This window comes from Leuciscus leuciscus (assembly GCF_965113295.1).
Source record: "Leuciscus leuciscus genome assembly, chromosome: 14".
Taxonomy (NCBI): domain Eukaryota; kingdom Metazoa; phylum Chordata; class Actinopteri; order Cypriniformes; family Leuciscidae; genus Leuciscus; species Leuciscus leuciscus.
The window spans coordinates 30,388,164-30,411,687 of record NC_138738.1 but is presented as its reverse complement, the minus strand read 5'-3'; the positions used below and the strand labels follow the sequence as shown (position 1 = coordinate 30,411,687).

The 23,524-nt window shown below is 37.6% G+C and overlaps 1 protein-coding gene across 2 annotated transcripts in view; it reads left to right on the top strand.

Annotated features, from left to right (window-relative positions):
* The window catches only part of asic4b (acid-sensing (proton-gated) ion channel family member 4b), a 36,893-nt gene that overhangs the window by 6,897 nt on the left and 6,472 nt on the right, over positions 1-23,524 (top strand). For both annotated transcript variants that reach the window (XM_082136879.1, XM_082136878.1), the window contains exons 2-3: positions 21,650-21,794; positions 23,305-23,432. In XM_082136879.1, coding sequence (XP_081993005.1) covers positions 21,650-21,794; positions 23,305-23,432 — 273 coding nt within the window. The remainder of the gene's footprint in view (positions 1-21,649; positions 21,795-23,304; positions 23,433-23,524) is intronic.

Here is a 23,524-nt window from a genome sequence, read left to right as displayed (position 1 = left end):
GCCTAATTGCTCCACCAAGGTGGTGGCCATCTTGAAAAATGGCTGCCATCTTGAAATTTCAAGTAGCTATGGGTGGCTTATTGTCTAGTGACCATCAGAGACTGCTCATGCCAATTTTCATGTTTGTATCACCAAATAAACCACTATATCACTTAACTGCTCCACTAAGGTGTCGGCCATCTTGAAAAATGGCTGCCATCTTGAAATTTCAAGTAGCTATGGGTGGCTTATTGTCTAGTGACCATCAGAGACTGCTCATGCCAATTTCCATGCTTGTATCACCAAATAAACCACTATATCACTTAACTGCTCCACTAAGGTGTCGGCCATCTTGAAAAATGGCTGCCATCTTGAAATTTCAAGTAGCTATGGGTGGCTTATTGTCTAGTGACCATCAGAGACTGCTCATGCCAATTTTCATGCTTGTATCACCAAATAAACCACTATATCACTTAACTGCTCCACTAAGGTGTTGGCCATCTTGAAAAAAGAAAAATCTTGAAATTTCAAGTGGCTCGGACAATTTTCTTGTCAAGTGACCCATGGAGACTGCTCATGCCAATTTTCACGCTTGTATCATAAACTGAACGATTATACTTGAGAATCTCGGCAGAAGTAGCATAGGTCATCTGGGTACATTTTACACATCACTGTTTTTCGAATACTATGTATTCAGACATACAGTACTACTCTGATGGTGTGCTGTTTTTCGGATACTATACAGTAGGGAAGTATTTGATTTCAGACGGCCGTGTCATTCTAAAATTCTCCTTTCACTCATGGTCTGTGAAGTACTTGCTTTGGACTCTCATCGACAGATGTCTTGTTTTGGGTGCGGGAAGGGGCTCAGAAAAATGCGCCGTTTTAGTGTGTATCCCTTTAAATGCAAATTAACTGCTGATGCCGGCCCAGGGGGCGGAACATCATGAGCTCGCGCTCAGAGCCAGGACAATCTCATCTGATGATATCAGAACAGAAACTCTCAGTAGCGGTGTTCATTTCGACTCGGAGTCGGACAATAATGCCCATAGAGCCAGAGAATATATGCTGTATGGAGATAGAACAGGTATAGTTTAGTTTAATTATGGTTATAATTTACTTGTCATCTGCTTTTATCCACTATTAATACAAGCCTGCTGTAGCAGACCCTGTCCGAATGATGACCAAAATATACTGATGAGTTCAGTGAAGTTTATTGTACATCACACAAAAGATGAAGCGTTAGTTTTACTCCAGAGAATCACAGTAAGAGCTTAATAAACACAGTATAAGAAGTGAGCATTAAAGTCTTATCCATAAACTCTCTCTCTCTCCCTTTCATTATCAGCAACATACATAGCGAAGTACACAAAACACTCGTTACAGTAAACAAATATAAACACACCTTTTCAGTGGGTGCTAAATAAACTGGTAAACCTTATATCCGTAAAATGACTCGATGAGCTGTGATAAAGTGCGCGCTCTCACTTTCATTTCTGCCGTGGTCAGTAACGTTAGGACTGTCGCTCTGAAGACCGTAAGCTGGATCACAAACAGTACAGATCCATCCTCGAGTAACAACGAGAGTAAATGAAGACTGCTATGTTCATTCTTACATCCAACAACAACACACCTCAATCGCTTAGGAGACATTCTTGTCTACAGCTGCTCAAGCGTCGAAACAATGGCGGACTCTGTGTCCAGCTCACTCAGGGCGGGTCTATGCTCAAACTGCAGTGTCAATCAACAGTCGTGGGAGGGGCCTGTGCAATTCTACGTCACATTGCATAGAATCTTAGAACAGCTCATTCTGAGACAGTGCTTATGATTTATTGAGATTGTAAAAAAAACACTGGGTGGATTTTTATCATTCTAGGGTGGTTTTGCTAACACACTGCCAACACACATTTATGTTGAAACACCATGTAAAAGTGAATTTTGCATAATAGGTACCCTTTAAGGCATGTTTATAAGAGCTACTTAAATGTCCTAATTGAAGGCCTAATCCTGGCTTAATCTAAGTCCTGTCTGTGAAACCAGGCCATTAGGCCATAAAAAAAGAACCAGGAGGATGGCTAGTGTGCACATCTTGAAACAGTGTGAAACTCTGTATATTTGCAGTGTGTGCAATTTGCACATCAATCTGATCTCTTTATCCAGAAATAATTCAGACTGATGAATCTGAACATAGTGTTTACATGAACAAAATGTGTCCATGTAAATGTAGCTACTGATGCTCCTGAAATACTATATCACTAAATGTCACCATTGTGTTTTCATGTGGTTCTGTACATTTTACAAAACTTATTACAAAATTTCCCCATACAGATACAAATCTCATTTTCATGCACTCAACAATAATTAGATGCTTTATAATGGTATAATATTATTCATCCAATAGTCAAAATGCATTATATGCAAACCATTTTGCTTATACAGTGTCACTCAGAAAACAATTCTAATTTGCATTTCCATTCTATTTCCATTCAAATCAGACTGGTTGACATTTTTAAGAAGCCAGTGGTTCAGGTGCGAAGGTTGCAACATCCCGGTTGTCAGAGATAAATGTAATTACTATTTTTAGCATACAAGAAAGTCAGCAGTAATCATTTCTGTAAATAATGACCACACAGCGACCTTGGAGGATCAGGAATAAACAAGCTCAGTGGAGGTCAATGGATCAGTTCTCACTTTCCCCTCCATCCTTTAGCTCGGTAATGATTTTGCATGCTTGATTTTCCACAATAGAGAGGCAAAGATTAGTGAAACTCACATGAAACATTCATCAGACCTCCCTGCCACTGAGATGGCAATGGATGGGTCCTTCCTGCATGCCACTCACTGGATTTGGCTAATCACTCACACACACCCGACACTGAAACGCTTCTGCTCACCATAAATTTAAAGCAAGATTCTCACACATTCAAGAAAAATCTCAATGCATGCATGCACAAAAATGTAAACACAAAAACAAATAACTTATAGATGTGATATACCACAAACTCAAGTTATATTGTCCTCAAATATATTACTTTATCTCTAATGTAGTTTTAAGAAAAAAAGAAGAAAACAACAAAATCTCCCAGCAGCAGATATGTCAGCTGTAGTCTCAGACTGCGGATGACTAATGTTTACACAGTGGGTGATGTTAACAAACTCTTTGGCTTTCACTGAGCTTTTACAGTTCAGTTAGTTCAAACATGAGACATCAAACTGAGATAGTTTTTTTTTTCTCTCTCTTAATTTTCTCACCCAAGAAACAGATTTGACTTAAATTCAAAAACAGGTTTTACATGGAGGAGTAATTGAGGGCTTCTGGTCTAAGTCCAGGGAATGTGAATCATTTCTTCCGATTAACGTCACGAAAGTGAACTGTGTTGGACTGCTTATCTCTCTGACTTTAATTCTCTGCTCTTTATTTGTTTTTATTTGGCAGAGGAGGTTTAGCAAAATGTTCTGTGATGTTTTGATTTTGAATACTTATGAGTTTTATTACATGATTCTGGATTGTTGACATTTGACATACTTTATTGCATTAATTTACTGTTGTTAAAAGTAAATTATTTTATTTGTCATTCTAAAGTATCACCATCATACATTCATATAAATTTCTATCTAGGCTAATTATAACTCCAAAAAGTGACCATTTTAAGATGATCAGATTCAATATTTTAAGATCTTTAATTATCATAGTGTTAACAGCAACATAGCAATCTAGTGAAAAATGTGAGCCAAAGAAATGCACAAGAAACTAAAAGAAAAAGACTGATTGTCTTTACAGCTCACCATGTATAAAACAATTAATACTGGTCCTCAAACCTGATTGCTCCAACAGCACTGCTGTTTTACTGTTTGTATCACAAGTAATCAGGTTACGTCATTACGCCAGTAGGTGGCGGCAAGAGTGAGTCACTGAATCATACATTCAACCAATCCATTTAAAATACTGATTCGTTAAGAAATAAAACAGTTGATTGTGGAAACCCGCATTCTTCGTTGGGCGAATTTGGAAGGATGCATCAAGTGTATCCTTTGTGTCTTCCAATCACCCACAATCCTTTCCACACTTTCCAATTCATGAAAAAGAATGGGAGACAAATGAGTCAAACTCATTGACTGCATTGCATTAATAGAAAGTCAGATTTAAATATTTTTAATATCAAGTCTTTTTTCCAAAATACATTTTTAAATCCCCAATCCCATCCTTTCCATATAGACATAACAGTATTTTCATAGGCATTGCATTTGGATTTACTAGATTGTCTCATTATCTTTTAGTACTGAGGAGTTTTCTAGCCTAGACGCCTCGGAAGGACTGGTCTAGGAAGGACGCAGCCTCAGTGCAGCCATCCGATTGAGAAATTACTCATAAAATCATTCATTCAAATGATCTATTCAAAAATCATTCAGGAGCAAAACTAGTGTCTTTATGAATGAGTCACTGAATCACTCACTCAAACGATTTGTTAAAAACTCTGAATGTGTTGCAACACAACGGTTCTTGGCTTTGTTTGGAACTATTTTCGTTGGCGGAGAAAAACCCCCTGAAAATGGTAGGTTACTAAATTATAAATTCTTCAGTTTTGCTTGAGAACAGCATGCTGGTCCACCAGCTAGACCAGCACTATACCAGCACTTAATATACCATGGAATTCATGCTGTTTTTTGCTGGATTTTTCAACAGGGCTGGATGACACAACTGAAACAGTTTGTGTTTCACATCTATTTGACACTATTTGCACAGCACATCACAAGTGTAAACACAGTTCATTCAACTAGTTTTGCAACTAATTTCATATCATAAAACTTGAAATCATTCTTGCATAACTTGTGTACTGAAGTGAGAATATCTTTGCACACCTTTGAATTTCATGTTGTTTTCAGAATCTAATCACTGATGTGGTAAATGTTTGGTGTTTTGACTCATTGTGTCTCTGATTGGTTTAGCAGGATCTATGATAGCATTAAATCTCTGAGACAGGCTTATTGAATTACAGAGTTATTTTTGCATTACACCTGTGAGGGAGACACTGATCTCACCTGGTTTTCAGACCCACTTCTTTCCTTTCTCGATTGAGCATTGTGGCAATTTTGTGTGTGTGTGTGTGGGGGGGAGGTGGGGGGGTTTTCTGCATGCAATGGGTTCTTCATAAAAAGTGATTTAAATTTGAGATAGAGATGATAAATATAAACTGATCTAGAGAGATGGAGCAATAAAGAGCAATAAAGCACAAATTCTCAAGAGGTTAAATACAGGTCAGTTGTGCAAAATGCATGCCGTATGACTTTAATAATATAATTGAGATCACACAGCGGTCATTTCATCTCATGGTAGTTGTGGAAATATATCATGGCAAAAAACACAGAGTATTTATGATAATAGCTCTAGGGCTAAATTCACATAATGTATCCGTTTGGCTTTTTTAGTCGCTGTATGAGTCAGGGCAACAGGGCAGCAGTGAATCCCCAATCCCATCCTTTCCATCGCAGACTTATAGGTATTATGATGATTTCTGCTAGATTTTCTTCGTTCGTGACAACTTCAAAGGTAAACTCGGTATAGCAACAGGATTTAGAGATTACATTCTGGGCTTGCACTGAAATCAATTGCGTGTTTGAAGTTGCTTTAGTATGAATGCAACATTTCCCATTACTCAGCAACATGCAAATTGCGGGGCATCAAGAGGATGAGAGAGAAAGAGATGGATAGATAGATACTAAGCGAGTGTGTGAGAGAGAGATCTGATGAACTCTACCACTGCCTTTAGATGATTTAAAACACTAATCACATCTCCATCAAAGACTGCTTGAGATAAAAGGAAATCACTTCATTTGTATTAACACAATCACTTTCAAATGGCATCTTATTAACATCTAATCATGTTCCATTATGTGAGGTGTCCAGAGATTATATTCTGTAATGCAATGTTCAAGGCTTTTTCTGGTACATTGACATTTTTTATGGAATATTGACGAAAATGAACACATGATGTTTTTTTTGTTTTTTTTTTCAAGACTCATCAGTGGATTGTTTTTGTGTGTCATCTAAAGTGGTTTATTGACATTCTCTGTGTAAACAGTCTGAATGCGCAAACTAACTGCCTGAACAAATTTTCTGCTCCTCAATTCTGATTGCTTGTTTGATGAAGCATGTGCAAGCATTTAAACCACACACTCGAAACTAAATGTAATGACAGCAAGATGTGTCAGACTTATTAGATAAATATCACACAAACATGCTCATCTGTTTGTGCACCAAAGCTGTCAATATCACAAATATCAGAGAAGATACGCAACCACCAAGAACAAAGCAGTATAATATTAACTTGATTTATTAGCATGCAAAAATAACATCCTATAATTTCATGAAAAGGACAATTATAGATTAACTTAAAGAACATTTTAATTATATTATCCGTGGTCTAACCATATTTGTTTAGTGTGATGAGCTTGAAAGAAGAACCACTATATGTTTGACTTAGAATAATTAATTAGTGATAAGTGATATGGCAGGTTTGCTTCAGTTAATTTTTTTGTTCTCTTAGGTACATGATGATTATTAGAACTAGTGAATAATGCTAATAAAATAACTAAAGATTTATTACTGATATTCATGAAGCATTTTTATGGAGATATAGGACGTACTCTGTTTTTTTTTTTTTTTTTTTCTCGGTTGAACCAACAGGCATATTAGGTTAGTTGGAGTCTATTCTGTCTTTTTAATTACCATTCAAAAGTTAGAAAGAAATTAATACTTTTTATTCAGTAAGGGTGCCTTAAATTAATCAAAAGTATCAGCAAAGACATTTATAGGCCTAGTGTTACAAATTATTTTATTTAAAATAAATGCTGTTCTTTTGAACTTTTTATTCATCAAAGAATCAATAAGAAAATTGTATTAGTTTCCACAAAAGAAATGTGTTAAGCAGCACAACTGTTTTCAACATTGAAAATAATAGTAAATGTTTTTTGAGCACCAAATCAGCATATTACAATGATTTCTGAAGGATCATGTGACACTGAAGACTGGAGAAATGTTGAAAATTCAGCTTTGCCATCACAGGAATACATTACATTATAACATTTATTAACGTCACAGACAGTTCAATGTCAGGTACTCTTTGGCCAGAAATATGTTCAGTAGGTCAAATATGGACTTCTGTATGGTAACATCAAAAGAAGTCAATGAGTATGTACAGCATTTCCCATCATCCTCCCTGGCACACAACCACACACACCTGGAACTCATCTAGCCCTCGTCAGTCGTCAACAGCACTTTTTTAGAGCACACACACTGGCTATATCCAAAATCGCATACTTCCCTACAATATAGTAGGCGAAAAAGAGTATGCGACAAAAGTAGAATGTCTGAATTCACAGTAGCTACTCATAAAAGAGTAGACAAAAAGTACTAAGATGACCTTCAGCTTTCGGCGAGATTCTGAAGTGTGCATAAGATGGACACTTGAGGCCACGGGAGAGGACTTATGAATGGCAGCGAAGCAATTTTAACTGACGCTGCATAGGTCACATGATGATGACAACATGGCGAATGTAGTGTGAAGGATACATCTATGCCGCCTTTAAAAATCAATCAGATTAAGGTATCTCAGGAGACAGGAAGTGAAGCTAACATTGGATTCGGACGTGCCTAAAAAGCCCAAATTTTGTCCTCCCATCGAATCTGGCAACACTGGTTCCCTCGTGTGTGTGTGCTCCAACAGTTCTGTAAGCCAAAAGCGCAAATTTAACAATTCAAGTCTATCTCATCTGCTAACAATCTCAAGAATCACCACTTACCTGTTGATCCACTGTGTTCCTGTTATATCTGTTACTAAACCTACATGTTTTGGGGGGTGTTTCCCATACAACGACGTAGCCTACTGTAACTCGCTGCTTAACCATAGTCGTTGAAGAAACCAACTAGCTAGTCAACACTGTTTCCCGAAACCGTACTGTAAATTACGGACATGGCATCTGAGGACTATCTCTTATTTTTCTCAGTTATTTTGCTTTATTTCCAGATTCTACATGGTGCATGTTCGCACATGCACACTCTTCAAAAACGGTGTTTTAAATCTCTTGACAAACTAAAAGACGTAAATTACATTAGTATGTATTCTAAATACAAGATATAGATTGTACTGAATGTTAGCTTGCTCATTTGGCTCAAAAGGATTTATGTCCACATGACATGCAAACTAGAAACTATGCTTCTAACCACAGGTCGAGAGCTGTCGTTCCACACGACTTTGCGATGCTGTTTGGGAATGTTCGTTCGAACTATGGTTTCTGGAAACATCGCTGAACTATGCTGACGGAAGGACGAAACTATAACGACGGAACTTGCGACCATAGTTGGCTAACTGCTTTTGGGAAACGCACCCCTGGTCATTTGCGTCTCATCACAATTAAAATAGAAAATAGCATTTTAAATTGTAATAATCTTTCCCAATATTACTGTTTACTGTATTTTTGACCATCTGCACCCTTGATGAGCATAAGAGACTTCTTTCAAAAACACTGTAATGAGCCCAAACTTTTGAATGGTAGTGCGTGAATAAAGGAATCTTTAAAAAAATATATAATTAATGGTTGACAAAGTAGATAAATACAACCAAAAAGTCAGTTCAGTTAAGTTCGATGAGCATCTTATCTTTTAAAATGTGTACTTAAACAGTGTACTTTCTTTCCCTTTACTTGGTTTTATCTGTTTTCTTCTTGCTCTGCTTCTCATCATCTTTTTTATCTCCCCCTCTAAGATATCAGTGTAAATAACCCATTATATCACCGATATGACAGTTCGGGTGCTATGGTATGCTGACACCCTCTGTCACCCAAATGGCTGTAATCAACCACAGCTGTCATAATTACACAGAAATGACCTGTCACCAAGCAGACGCATTATGCACGACACAAACACAAAAGATTCCACACTGTCACTGGGTGCTTTGATCTGTTTCCTGATATGCTGTGGAAAACACTCTTGTTCAGACAGGTTTTAAATTGCTGAAGGAAATCATTTTTAGACTAAAACAAATTCAGACAGTTTTAGTGTTCAGAGCTCTGCAACACAAGACGGACGTGAGCATGTGATTCCCTTCAAGGGGTTGAAGCATACAGAGCTCTCTTTTTTATTATCTTCTACACGTACAGCTGTAGATGTGGAGATTTTATGGTCTTATATGTAAGTCCCGATGTGATTCATGCGCTCACTCCATATCTCATTCTCTCTTCTCCCAGCAACAGGACAGAAGTGCTGACATTTCTTTTGACTCTAGGGCTAGGCTGATTCTCTGTGATGTCAGTGCAGTGTCCCGAATGGTTGCTCCCAACAGACAGGACAATACATGTGCAGATTCTTTTTCTGGTCTGCACTACAGCATGTGTGTGCAGTAAACATTGAGATGTAACTGACACAATGTTAGGTCTAACCTTTCCATCAATCGATGAGGCATTATCTCTTTAATGAAAGGTTTGAGGGCTAAGACTGACAGATGAGATGATTGCTGATCTTTGTGGCCAGGAACATGACCAAAAGAAAAAGAAAAAAAGAAGCAAATTCACAGACAAAAAATAGAGATGGATAAATGTGTAATGGCAAGCTGTCCCAGTGAGAGGTCATTATAAGGACAGAGAGAGAGAGAGAGCGAGAGAGAGAGAGAGAGAGAGAGAGTAAAAGAAAGAGAATGAGATCCAGGTGGTTTCAAAGTGGGACACTGAGGTGTTTTTGTACATCTCACCATCTTTCCAATTGCAGAATAACAAATCTCTTGTTATACTTTTATTCTGCAAATAAAGCCTACTGTGAATACAACAAAACAGGACAAACATTGTATCCAAACCTCTGATCATGTTAGACAAACAATTTTGTCAGTACCTGCCTGTTTTTGAGTGGTAAAAATGAGCCAAAGACAAGCCCTCCAGCTCTGATGCAACATTTGCCTATGAGTTCCAGGATGTCTTACATTGCCCAAGGCAAGATGAGAGCACACTTTCAAAACATTCAGCTCTAGGACAGGGGCATGCAGAGAAATTCAGACCCACCAAGAGAAGAAGAAAACACACACACACACAGACACACATGCTCTCATGCTTGACAAACTCATTAACAATCAGACAAGTATAATCACATGTTGATTATTAGGTGTTTAGACTCAGTTTGAGACATTTGTTGTTATTAAGTTGTGATAATCCATCAGTGTTTTGCATAGTCTCATTATGGTTTTTCAATTGGAGTTCATGATTGTCAATAAACACAAAAGCACATGCTGTTTGTGTTGTCCAGATGACAAGTTGAAATTAAAGTGATATCTTTCCTTTAAGCCGGGCTCAGACTACAGGAGTTTATAAATCTTAAACAATTGTGAAATCTCGTTGCATCACGCACAAACAGAGAATCTTCACTTTTTTTTTTTTTTTTATCTCAAACTTGCATACACTACAAGATTTGGAAATCGTGGTGCATCACACACTACAAGATATTCTTAAAGTCCTCCTGTGGTGAAAATAAAGATTTTAATGTTGTTTATGTCTATGTGGTGTTTTTAATATGATTTAAGACAAACCATGTACAAATTCAAGTCAACACCATTGCTGAGTATTTTCTCTTTAAAACTGCAGTGAACCAAAGACAGTCTCAAAAACACGGTTTGGAATCGCTGGTGTTTCTGACGTCACAAACTACCTTGTAACCAATCACGTCAACGTTTGATCATAAACAAGTGGATTTCTGAGCTGGTGTGAGTCAGTGGAGGCTAGGGATGGGCATTCGATTAAATTTTCTTAGTCGATCGTCGGGAGAATTAACGATCGACTATCAATTAATCATTAATATTTTTGATTATATATTTTTTATAATAAAATTAATGATTTAACTTCTATAATTCAAAAATGCAACGAATACAAAAATACAGCGTGTTTTTCCTCAATGAGACCTTTATTACAAGATTAACTTGTGGCAGACAGCTAAACTACGTTCAGTTAGGCAAACCGAACATATATGCGGTGCTCTAAAGCAGCGGAACCTGCAGCTGCGAGCCGGCGTTCTTAAAGCTGCCGTCGGCAACATTTTTTTGATCATATTCAGTGTAATCGACACTATAATCCGACAGAACAACATAAATAAGGTGGTTTTAGAAAAAAACCGAGCTTCTAACTCCACCTGGAGCGTGTTATTTGTTTTGCAAAAATCCAGTGCTCCCGCTTCATCAGGTCCAATCAGCGCAGGGGGGTGTGATATCTGACTGTCAATCACAGGTCGTGCACACGCCACAGATCCCCCCTCACTCGCGCACGTTAATATCACATGCACACGCCACGCCTGAAGTTCGCCTGGAGATTGCATGAAGCGTGATGGCGGAGAGAAAATCTACTAACAAGCTTCCAATTCCTCGGTTATTGCTATCTATGGATAGATTAGCCAGGACAGCCTACCTCCGAGTCCATGGTGTTGATAGATGCTGAAGAGACGGACGCGTTCACAGAAAATCAGGTACACACGCACAGTGACGCACTGACGAGCACGACCTCGATGGGAGGGTGCTCGCTGGTAGTGGGGAGGGGCATGAGAGTTGTAAACATTCAAAATTTTGGCTAATCGACCCAATCTGCCAGACTTGCCGACGGCAGCTTTAAACAGAGACCTAATTTGTTCCAAAATAATAATAATAAAAAAGAATCATGTTAAACAATAACTTGAACAAAAAAACATAATAATACTTGACAGATTTTGCATCACAGCTCCGAGTCCGTGCTAACGCCGACTTGATGCTAGGTTGAGAGTGAGACTGAGAGCAGGATGCACCGCCACCGACCAGGGACGGATGCACTTTTTTTAAGTGGTACATCATCTGAGTCGTGGCCGTGTTGTACTTATACATTGCATCGCAATGTTTGCAGTGAACTATTTCGCCTTTTAAATCAAAATGGTCCCACGCCACACTTCGCCGTGACCTCTTCATGATTATTTTGAAATCAAAACGGAAGATCACAGATAACCGAGTATGGTGTCAAATATTGCCCCCGGGTGGTAAAATGTTTAATTGCTGCCACACAGTGAAATTCATTTAATTGCTTCAAGACTCACACTACGCAACGCAACCTGCATTAGATAAAAAAAAATGCATTAGATTAATCGATAACAAATTAACGTGATCGACGAAATTCTTAACGATAAATTATCGATCGTCGATTAATCATGCCCATCCCTAAGTGGAGGCGGTGCTAATTTGCATATTCATAGAACCTTGTATACTAAATGAGGCAAGGGTGTAGAGTTACATTTAAGCTATTTTAAGGCATGAAGTTTTTTTTTTTTTTTTTTTTAAGGAAAAAACTTTTAAATATGTCATTTTGCCCCGATGCAGATCGGGATGTTTAAAGCTTGATCTGTAAACACCTCACATTACCAGATAATCTGGGCTGAACAAAATATTAATCAGCACAGCTGTTTCAACATTGATAAAAATGCTAAATGTTATCTGAGCACCAAATCAGCACATTAGAATTATTTCGGAAGGATCATGTTACTCTGAAGACTGAAATAGTGGTTGCTGAAAATTCAGCTTTGTCATCACAGGAATGAATTTGATTTTTAAAATGTATTATAATATAAAACAATCTTACCAACCCTAAACTTTTGAATGGTAGTGCAATTCTAAAAATATAAAATGCTAAATACTATAAACTCTGTACTTTGTTTTAGACAAAACAACCTCCAGCATCATTAGGAGAATTTTCTGTAGTTGTATTATAATTCATAAAGCGCATACTAAGGCAAGCAGATGCGGTGCTAAACACAGCGTGATGTGTGAGTCAGGATGGCAGAGAGACAGAGAGGTTTAACCTCAGCAGGGGATCAATCAAGCGATCATTAAGTGTGATGTTGTGCATTGATTAACCCCAGCATGAGGTCGAGAAAGCGATGGAACAGATTCCATATAACCTTCAGCTTTAAACATATACACACAGGTGGAAAATGAAGCAGGTCAATGTTAGCTAACCTGAAGCAATGCAAACACACATATACATATACAGATTCTCAAGCACATACATACTTTACAGATGGTGTGTGTGATGGACAGACATGATTGACAGCTAGCCCACTCAAGAAGAATGAGGCCATGCAGAAGGCTTGTGCTGCAGTTGTGTGCTGAAATTGATTACTGGTTTGCTTTGAAGAATTGGCTTTAAGAAAAGATCTAATGAATTGTACAAAGAAAGGAAATGTGTGTGTACACTTTCCTGAAAAAGTTGATTCCTCAACTCTGAATAGCCCTAGAGTTGGGGTCAATTCTAGCACAGGAATCAACTCTCGTTGCTGACTATGTTGCTGTTTCCGAAATTGCTTAGGATCAGATGAAGATTGCACAGGTTAAATGAAGATTACAGCAGAATAGCACAGGTAACTACTTGTTTGTTCATTCTCTAGCATGACCGTTGAGTGCACTATATCAGCAAGAAGTGAACAAAATGAAGCAAAGAATTCGGACACTGACGTGCATGCATCAGAGAGCATGAGATGTCGCAGAGACAACGTTGTCATGTGCGTTTAGCACCATTACAATGATTCGACCATGGAGGTATTTTTACCTCTGTAGAATTAGGTATTGTCAACAACTAGGTAACAACGTTGATAGCTACTCATCATTTCAATGTATGTCATCGCTAATTTGGCCAGTCCCACTTAAAATTGGAATTTAAGGCTTTGTGTCAAGGAGCAAATATAGTGTGTGATAATGACTGCAGTCGTGTATTATTCCTGACCCTGTTCACATGTAAAGTAAATGGAGTCGAGGAATCGATTCCATCGACTCCTACGGTGCGAGTCGGAGTAAACTCCGAAAAACCTGGAATTGAACACTGAGCGATATCGTTGCAAGGTTGTTCACCTCCAGTCTACTGTATGTTGCTCTCCTCAGCTTTTCCATCAGAGAGACATTCAAGCTTTAAGCCTAATGGTGTTCATTAATGTCTTTAATTAATCAGATATGCCTAGTAATAAATAGACATTTACTTTTACATTTACATTTACCCGACTCTGCTTACACTACAAAGCTGCTGCATGGCCGTGAACATTCACAAATCTAAACTTTAATTGCACATCCACATTCATTTCCATCATGGTAAATTGGGTCTGTACCTTAGTGTGCATCCAATTGAGGCTGCGAATAGTGATGAATGCTTTTGTTTGGGTGCCTTCTGGCATCCTCGTGACTCGTATACGTTAGCAGGGGAAAGAGAGAAAGATAGAAGTTCTTTTAGAATCACAGGGCTTAATAACGTGTCTCTCTCCACAAATTTGTGGGCAGTCAAGCAGTTGGCGAACATATCTCTGTCTGTTGAGGGTTTCAGAGAACATGGAACGGAACTACCATTTCATTACAGTTGTTCAGATCACTGGAGCAGAAAACCTGAGGCAAGACCGCATGGCTGTGGATATGTGTACATCCCTGTGGTTGTTTGTTTAACTGTTTTAGGAGGATGTGTGGACCAAGGCTAAATGAAATCGGCATTTCTTTCTTTTCTAGTTTTCTTAGTTAGTTTCATGACGTAATGAATAAAGGAATGTAATATTTCTTTTAATTAAACCTGAGAGATTTTTGAAAGTCCATTCCACCAAATATTTTACTCTTCAAAAAGTTTATAAAGACACTGTAAAAGCAATCCACATTCTAGCTGTTTAATTCAAGTCTGATCACTGCACATATATTGAGCACATCAAATATGGTACATGGAAGCTCAGCCATACTTGCTTGAACAAACCTTTTTTTTTCCATATGGATTTCTTTCACGATATTTTATGCACCAACGGTTTGGACTTTTAATGGAGGGACAGAAATTTCTCATGTTTCATTCAAAACATCTTCATTTGTGTTTTGAAGATGAACAAAAGTCTAATGGGTTTGGAACAGAATGAGAGTGAGTCAATGATTGCTGAGAATTTTCATTTTTGGATGAGCTCCTGCCCTATATGTCCCAAGAAAATAAAAGACTGAAATGAACTAATGATGCCTACTGGCAATGTTAGTGCCCTGTGAATCCATGTCTCCTGTGTTCCCTTTCACCTGCTTTTATTTAGCCAATTGGGTAAAACTTAAGAGAACTTTAACAACATAGGAACAAATGAGTGCCGCAATATTAACTTTATATGGACTATTATTAACTAACAAGAAACTCTTATCAATTAGCTAATCAATTATACGTTTTATCATAATTCATGCAAATAATGCACAATGTATAATTAATTCTAAAGTAAACAGCATGATAACTATCTAGTAATGACTGAAGTCACTGTAAAGCTTGAGGTTTTTGTAAGGTTTTGGATAGTAGCTAATTCCTTCTGAAGGATTTGGTATCACTTCAGTCATCGCTAGTGGGTTACCATGATCTTCACTTTTGAATGAATTACACACTATGCATTATTCACATTTAATTATGAACTTGTATATAGTAGTTCTTAGTAGTATTCCAGGAGGTATGAAAAAAAATATAGTTACTGATTAGCTTATACCTTATTCAGCTTGTATTACTTACTAATTTATTAATCAGAGTTTTTTGTTAGTTAATAGTAGTTACTAATTTATTTGTTTCGGTGTGGTTATTCATTGATAGCAGCACACAAGTTGTCATGAAAACAGGACAAAACTTTATTAATAAAAAATGATCAACAGTACATAACAGTAAAAGATAATACAGCATAGTAAAAGGTACCAAATAAGATTATAGTTACGTTGATGTTGTGCTTTGGATTTGGATATCTTATCTTACTTGTTTATGGCTGACAAATACTGTATGCATAACATTAAGTTTATTATAGCCTGGTGGAATGAATGGATGGAACATGCAATTTGATTACATAAATCTTAAATTTAGACCTAGATATTTGTGTTGTTTAGGACTTAAAAAACAAGGCAGACTAGGCTTAGCAGTGTGTAGTGACATGTTTGTGTTGTGATATATAGTAGTTATCGTCAACAGCACCTTTACAAACACCCGAAAGGAAAATCACTCAGTAACAATAACAAGCGTTGCCACAGGCACAATTAAAGTCTACACGTAAGTATGCTGTCAGAAAGAATTAATGTAAGAACATACACACACACACACACACACACCCTGTCACGCTCTCTTTCTTAATCTCTCTAGTTTTATTTTCTCTTATTTCTTCTTTTCTTTGAACATGAACTTTTGGCATACGTTACCTCTATCCACTTAGCAGATTACTCATGAAATATGCATCTCACATTCATCTGTGCATAACTAAGAGAGAGAGGGGATAGCATTTATATAAGGTTTATTTTTTATTGTATTTTATTTATTTTTTAGTACAGAGGCTCTTTTCCTGACCTTTAGAATAAACCTTAGGTTAAGTTTCTCTTTCCTGTCCTTTAAATAACCCTGAAGAAGAACTGTTTATAATGAAAATCAGCTGCAGTTTGACGGAAACATGTTTCAGGGAAATGGGAGATGACAGCTACATATCAAAACTGATGGACAGATAAAACTGATAAAAGATATAACTTTAGATACATATCACATAGGCCTACTCAACTCTGTATTTTGGGCCGCAGAAAAAGCATCTAATATTTTCTTGTTTGAGAAAAGGCTGATACAAGGGTACAAGATTAATGTAGCTTTAGGTTCCCAGTGAACAGGGAGCATTCTCAGAACTTTAGCTAACGTTGTGGCAAGGTTCTCTCAAAGTTATCAACATTCTTCCAGTAACGTTAATAAAACATTTGTTCAATAAAACAAGTTATCTTGTGTTAAATAATGTTCTCAGAACATTATTTATCATTAATGGACCGTTTTCACCTGAAAGGTTTCTTTTTGATGTTTATAACGTTTTTTTTATGTTACTGCATGTTTCAGAAAGTTCAGGGAACATTCAAAAGTAACGTTCCCATTATGTTTGTAAAATGATCAAATGAAATGATCCCTTAACGTTCATATAACCATATAATAATAAAGAAGTCTTTAAAACATTTAAAAAACTGCGACTTGCTTCAGCCTATCAGAAGCTGATGCTGTTTGGTTCAGGTGTGCTTTATAGTTTCCTGGTCGATGACGTCACATGACGTTCTGTCACGCCATTGGACTGGTTTCATACGTGTTTCATGACGCAATCATGCAGAGGCATCTTTCCTGTAGCTCAAACAGTAGAGCGTTGATGCTTGCAACGCCAAGGTCATGGGTTCAATTCCCAGGGAAAGCAAAAATGTATAAGAATGTAATTGTGTACCTTGAAATTCAATGTAAGTTGTTTTGGATAAAAGCGCCTGCCAAATGCATAAATGTAAATCATGTCCCAGAGGCATTCCCGCAGCGTCTCGTTCCCTCTTCAGGGAACTAGGGTTACATACTTAACCGAGACGATTTTTCTTAGCTGGGTCAATATTCTGTCTTCCTGCTTTAATCCCCACTGTCTTACTCTGGATTACAACAGATGGACATAATTATCTGCCTAGACACATGCAGGTCACACACAAACATATGTTACTCATACACACAGGTCATTGACATACACAAACACGGGTCACCCACAAGAGACTATTAGCTATGTACAGAGAGCAAAAGTATAAATACTTTTTTGTACACATTTCACATGTACTGACCAAGGAAGTTTGTAATGCCTGAAGAAAGCTTTACATTAACATTCCCATTCATCTTAAAGGCAGTTGCCCAGCCAATCGCAGGGGCCCTCAGAGGTATGTGACCTGGATTCCATCTTGGCTCCTGGGCACTTTTTTTCAATGGTGTCCTTAATAAGTCTTTAAATGTCATCTGTGACACATTTAAGGTCATAAAAAGTCTTAATATCTTAAATGGTATAACAACAAGGGCCAGATTTACTAACAGAACTTGAACGTGGACACAATTTTTGTGGCTGACCTTATTGCATTTGCATTTGTAGGGGTTTCCCTTTCAGGAGCAAATTTTATGGGAGGAGAGTATTTAAATTAATCATGCAAGGTGATTTACTAAGGTTTGCGCTCGTCAATGTACTGGTGTTTGCGCCATTATTTACCGGCCCAAAAAAGCATGTCTTAAATAGTAAGATCACACCATAGTCCACTGGCATTCAGTCGCTTAAAGGGATAGTTCACTTTGAAATTAATTTTTGGTATGTTTTAGCTTACCTCAAGGGCATCCAAGATGTAGGTGTCTTTTTTTCCGCAGTAGTTTCAATTTTGATATTTTTAGGTCAAACCGTTCTTGTCTGTCAGTCATATAATGCAGGTCTATGGTCACTGTTTAATTTGGACTCTGTGCATGCTCTTTGAGACAATTCCCCATTGTAAGTACACATTGATGGCCTAAGACACGAAACGAGCGGTTTGTGTGAGAAAACGAACAGTATTTATATCGTTTTTACCACTTATACACAGCCATGTCCAAGTGATCTGATCTGACGTGTGCGCAGACTGGTGCATAGATATATACACTAGATGTCGCCTTAAAGACATTCGTTCCAATGAACTGCCGTAGACAAGGCGACATCTAGTGTGTATATATCTATGCACCAGTCTGCGTACACGTCAGATCAGATCACTTGGACATGGCTGTGTATAAGTGGTAAAAACAATATAAATACTAGGTCTATGGTAGACCTGCATTATATGACTGACAGACAAGACTTGACCTAAAAATATCAAAATTGAAACTACTGCGGAAAAAAAGACACCTACATCTTGGATGCCCTTGAGGTAAGCTAAAACATACCAAAAATGTATTTCAAAGTGAACTATCCCTTTAATGGCTGACATTTGCCTGATGTATGTGAGCATCACGTTGTGTCAAAAGCAAATGCCAATAGGTCTCATTATAATCGCAGAGGGCCGGTTCACAGAATGCATTTTGGCCGTTAAAACTGCGAGACGCAGGTCAGTGGAGCAAAAAAAGCGCAAGGTATACAAACACATTTTTTAAAAGTTGTACTTCTTTTAACTTGAGCACAGCATTTTTAGAATGTTGCAATAGAACTGACCAATGGAAAAGTAACACAGTGGAATGGAAAACGCGTTCTGTGTGAACATCCCAACTGTAGGCTACTACTACAAAAAAAAACTCATAAATGCTATCCTCTCTCTTTCTGTGTTTAACAAAATGTTAACCTAATCACAAACTGCAAGTAAATGATTTAATAATGCTTTGTCTGTAAATTATGGTTTTATACGGATCAAGTTTTCAAAACACTAACTCACATGCAATATAGAGTGGGAGTTGATACTGTTTCCTATACAAAGATGTTAGCCAATTATAACAGTGGCCGTTTACTGACAAGCCTTAAGGGAGCCGTCCCTTAAAAACTGATCATTTAAGAAGGAGGGTCAGAACGAAGGTTGAATTTTTTAATTTTTTTATTCTGTGTTATCTATCTAGCTGTCTATCTATCTAAGGGGTTCACATTTGTACTGCATTTGGTCTTACTGGTCTGTTAGTCATGTTCTCTACACAATATTTGCGTCCATAATAGTGTCTCCTCTATCCACAACATCTGTTCTGTAAATAGTCTCTGGTCATATCAGACCTTTCCACCTCCATGTCTGTTATCAGGATGATTTGTGGGAAGGCTTCTGATTTGTTTTTCTGATTTATTTTCTCTAAGGGAGAGGTTTCATGCACTGAATAAAAATAATAATAATAAAAAAAAAACATTAACCAGCATAGCAAAATTGCTGCAATACTAGGCAGATATAAGATAATTGATGTCTTACGTGTTTGTTTATCTGAAAATCTGTGCTTGAGTGACAATTTTGTACAACGTTAAAGCCATTTCAAGAGACTAAAGTGGTCTTTTGAAAAAGGAAAGGTGTTCTCTTACATTTACATTCAAAGCATTTAGCAGATGTTGTTTTCCAGGGCAACTAACAATATTGCTTTTACATCTCGTACAAGACCATTGTTATCAACACATGGAATTTGGAATGCTATCTGTTGGAAAATGCTATCTGTTGGAATGCTATCTGTGCTTCCTATACAAATATAAAGAAAAAAAATACAAGATAAAAGTTGAGTGCAGGTCTGCATGGATTGGATAAACGAAGGAGCTTGACCTTTGACTGCCTTTATGCTAGGTTGTGTACTGCCTTGTTTTGAACTTGATTCTAGCAGTTATAGGGAGCCAGTGAAGGAAGTCTAGCAGCGTTGTATTGTGGGAGTACTTGGAAGTTCACAATTTATTTTTGTCATCAAGAGAGAGAGAGGAAAGCGTAGGTGGAGGGTTGAGTAAAAGGTGCTGGAGAGTTTCCTTGGGGCAGCAGCATCAAGCTTTGCTTCATAGCTCTTCTTCAAGTTCAGAATATGAGGCGCAGTAATCTGAAGTTCCCTTATGTGCTATCTGAGCCCTGCTGGTTATCCGGTTTCATTTGAAATCGCATCCTTTTCTATATATTAGGCCTTCCGTTCACATTGAGATGCCGTTTTTGTCCAGCGAAAATGGAATGTTTTGAAGACGCACTCCCAAGTGAATGAATTTGAAGTTTTCGCATTGTAGTGTGGACTGTGAAAACAGAGGTGACGCATGTTTGGTCATATGACACATATGACCGTCCTTCGGATGAGACGTAAAACAGAGGTCCTGACTCTCTGTGGTCATTAAAAATCCCATGGCATTTCTCGTAAAGAGTAGGGGTGTAACCCCGGTGTCCTGGCCACATTCCACACATTGGCCCTTACCAATCATGGCCTCCTAATAATCCCCTTACATTGAATTGGCTCTATCACTCTCTCTCCACCAATACCTGGTGTGTGGTGAGCGCACTGACGCCATTGTACTGTGGCTGCCGTCGCATCATCCAAGTGGATGCTGCACACTGGTGGTGGTTGAGGAGAGATCCCCTGATATGATTGTAAAGCGCTTTGGGTGTACAGTAGTACATATGAAAGCGCTATATAAATACCCGATTCTATTCTATTCTATTCTATTCTATATTGCACTGACAGATATCTATGTTTATACCGTGTGCCTGCTGAGTGCTATTCACTTTCACAGTGTTGCTAACGTAACTTTGTAAAACCTTCATATTAAATTCCTGCAAAGATGACAGAAAATTTACTTGCAATTGCTGCCCTGCAGCAAAACATGAGGGAAATTGCGTTTTAGACCATATATAGAATAGTGATTGAGTGCAAGCTTGACTCCCCAGTAAGTGGTAAAATATTTTGCTAATAAAATGATTGTACCAAAATAATAGCTGGTCTCTTCTCAGTGAGCTTTTATTACTTTACACATTCGCAGTAAGTTGATTTTAGCGTTTTTCCGACATTTCAGTGTGAAAGAGAAACTTTTGGAAAACACTTGGAAACGCAAGTGTGGCTGGAGAGGGCTTTGAAATGAAAAATGCTGTTTTCAAATGTATCAGAATTAATGTAGACATACTGTAGCCTCTGTTAGCCATTATGATGGAAATGTGGACCAGGCTTGGTGGAAACAAGACAGAGAGTCAAAACAAGAGAAAAATGCAACAGTTGATGCAGCTGCTTCGATAATGGATCCATCATTAGGTGTTGGTATGGTTAGGAAATCTGAAGAAGATTTTAGTAGCACTTTCGAATGAAGATCTTGGTGGGTGTAAAGAGGGCTAGGCTGAGGAGTGCAAGTGTTGAAATGAAATTTCAGTAGTGCAAACATGTTTAATACATGTTTGTGTTTTGTGATCTACAGGTTTATACACGGTATGGGAAATGTTACACGTTTAATGGAAACAAGACGTCACCCAAGCGGGTGAGGCAAGGTGGCACTGGAAACGGCCTGGAGCTGATGCTGGATATTCAACAGGATGAGTATCTGCCCATCTGGAGAGAAACCAGTGAGTGATTAATGCAGCTGCTGCTATTTTGCGTCTCAGTTATAGATTGTAGTGTAAATGACCTTGAATGACTTTAGTATTTATGCTACTGTAATATTGTTGCAAAGGAGATTGTTTTGTATGATGCATTATTCTTCTTCATACAGTTTGGGGTTGGTAAGATTTGTTTCTTTTGCTCAAGAAGGCTACATTTGTTTGATCAAAAATACAGTAATATTGTGAAATATTATTACAATTTACTGTTTTCTATTTTAATCTTAAAATGTAATTTATTCCTGTGACGACAATGCTGAATTTTCAGCAGCCATTACTGCAGCCATTTACCCACAGTTGAAAACAGATGTTTCATTATTCTTTAATGAATAGAAAGTTCATAAGAACAGCAATTTTTTTGTAACATAATAAATTCCTTTACTGGCACTTTTGATCAATTTAACCCTTAAATCCATGAATATTTAGCCAATCATTATTACAAATTTGGGTCTTTAGCGACCCTTATCTGTACCTAACACGGATGGATCTCTACCGATCGCGATAATATAAAACTCTCCTGATATTAGAGTAACAATTACAGAAGAATAAAATAAAGCACATTTTGTTACATTTTGGAGCTTGGATTTATACCATCAACCCTGTCCTCATCAGAGCTCATTTCCCAGTACATTCAGCACCAGGCTCATATTCGCGATCTCAAACATATTCTCAAAACTATCATTTTCAACATCTTCAAAATCAATATTTTGATCGCTGACAGCTTCTTCACCAGATCCACCATCAAGTGACAGTAACACTAATATTTGATTGCGTTCAGTACTTGCTCTTCAGTAAATCACTCTGAGCCATTTCAAGTTTTGCTGATGATACTTCCTATTCATTTGTTTTCTGCCTGCGGAGTGAAACATCACTTCATCTTTGTGTATCAGACCTTGCCACCTTGAGGAATAAAGGTGAATTGCACCTATTCAGTCATCAAAGATTCAATTATTGTTGTGCAAAATTTTTTATAAAAATACTTACACTGTTATACACCTCGGGTCGTTAGCTAAATAAATGAATGGGAAACAGGCATTATTTTATCATTTAATAATTTTTTTCTTGTTATATTGTTCGTAATGAATTGAAATACTAGGAAGGTTGATTTCTATCTTTAAAAAATGTATGAGGAGGAGGGTAGTTAATGACATCCCAGGACACTAAAGACCCGAGGTATGCATTTAAGGCTTAATGCGTCGTTTAATGCTTGCTGAATAATTTCTTTACATTTTTTTTTTACTGACCCCAAACTTTTGAACGGTAGTGTTTAAAATTAGAGGTAAAATAATTACGATTATTTGGTGAGTAGTCATGCAATAAGTGGGATAATGCCTGGTCATTATCGCAAAATAAACCCCAACAGGGTGAACAGGACCCCAAAACAGAGCGGATTTGCATAAATTGACCTTCAAAAGAACAAATAAATACAGTGTCTGTCAAATGTAATTTTTTACCCATACAATCTGTCAATCTTCAGATGAGACGACGCTGGAGGCAGGTATTCGGGTTCAGATTCATAGTCAGAACGAACCCCCTTACATCCACCAGCTGGGCTTTGGGGTCTCTCCAGGATTCCAGACATTTGTTTCCTGTCAGGAACAGAGGGTAAGTTTAACTGGAGTAAAAAAGCCACACTCCTGTTGCTTGTCACAAAAAAAAAAAATGTTTTAATAGGTCTGAATTCAAAACCAGGCTGT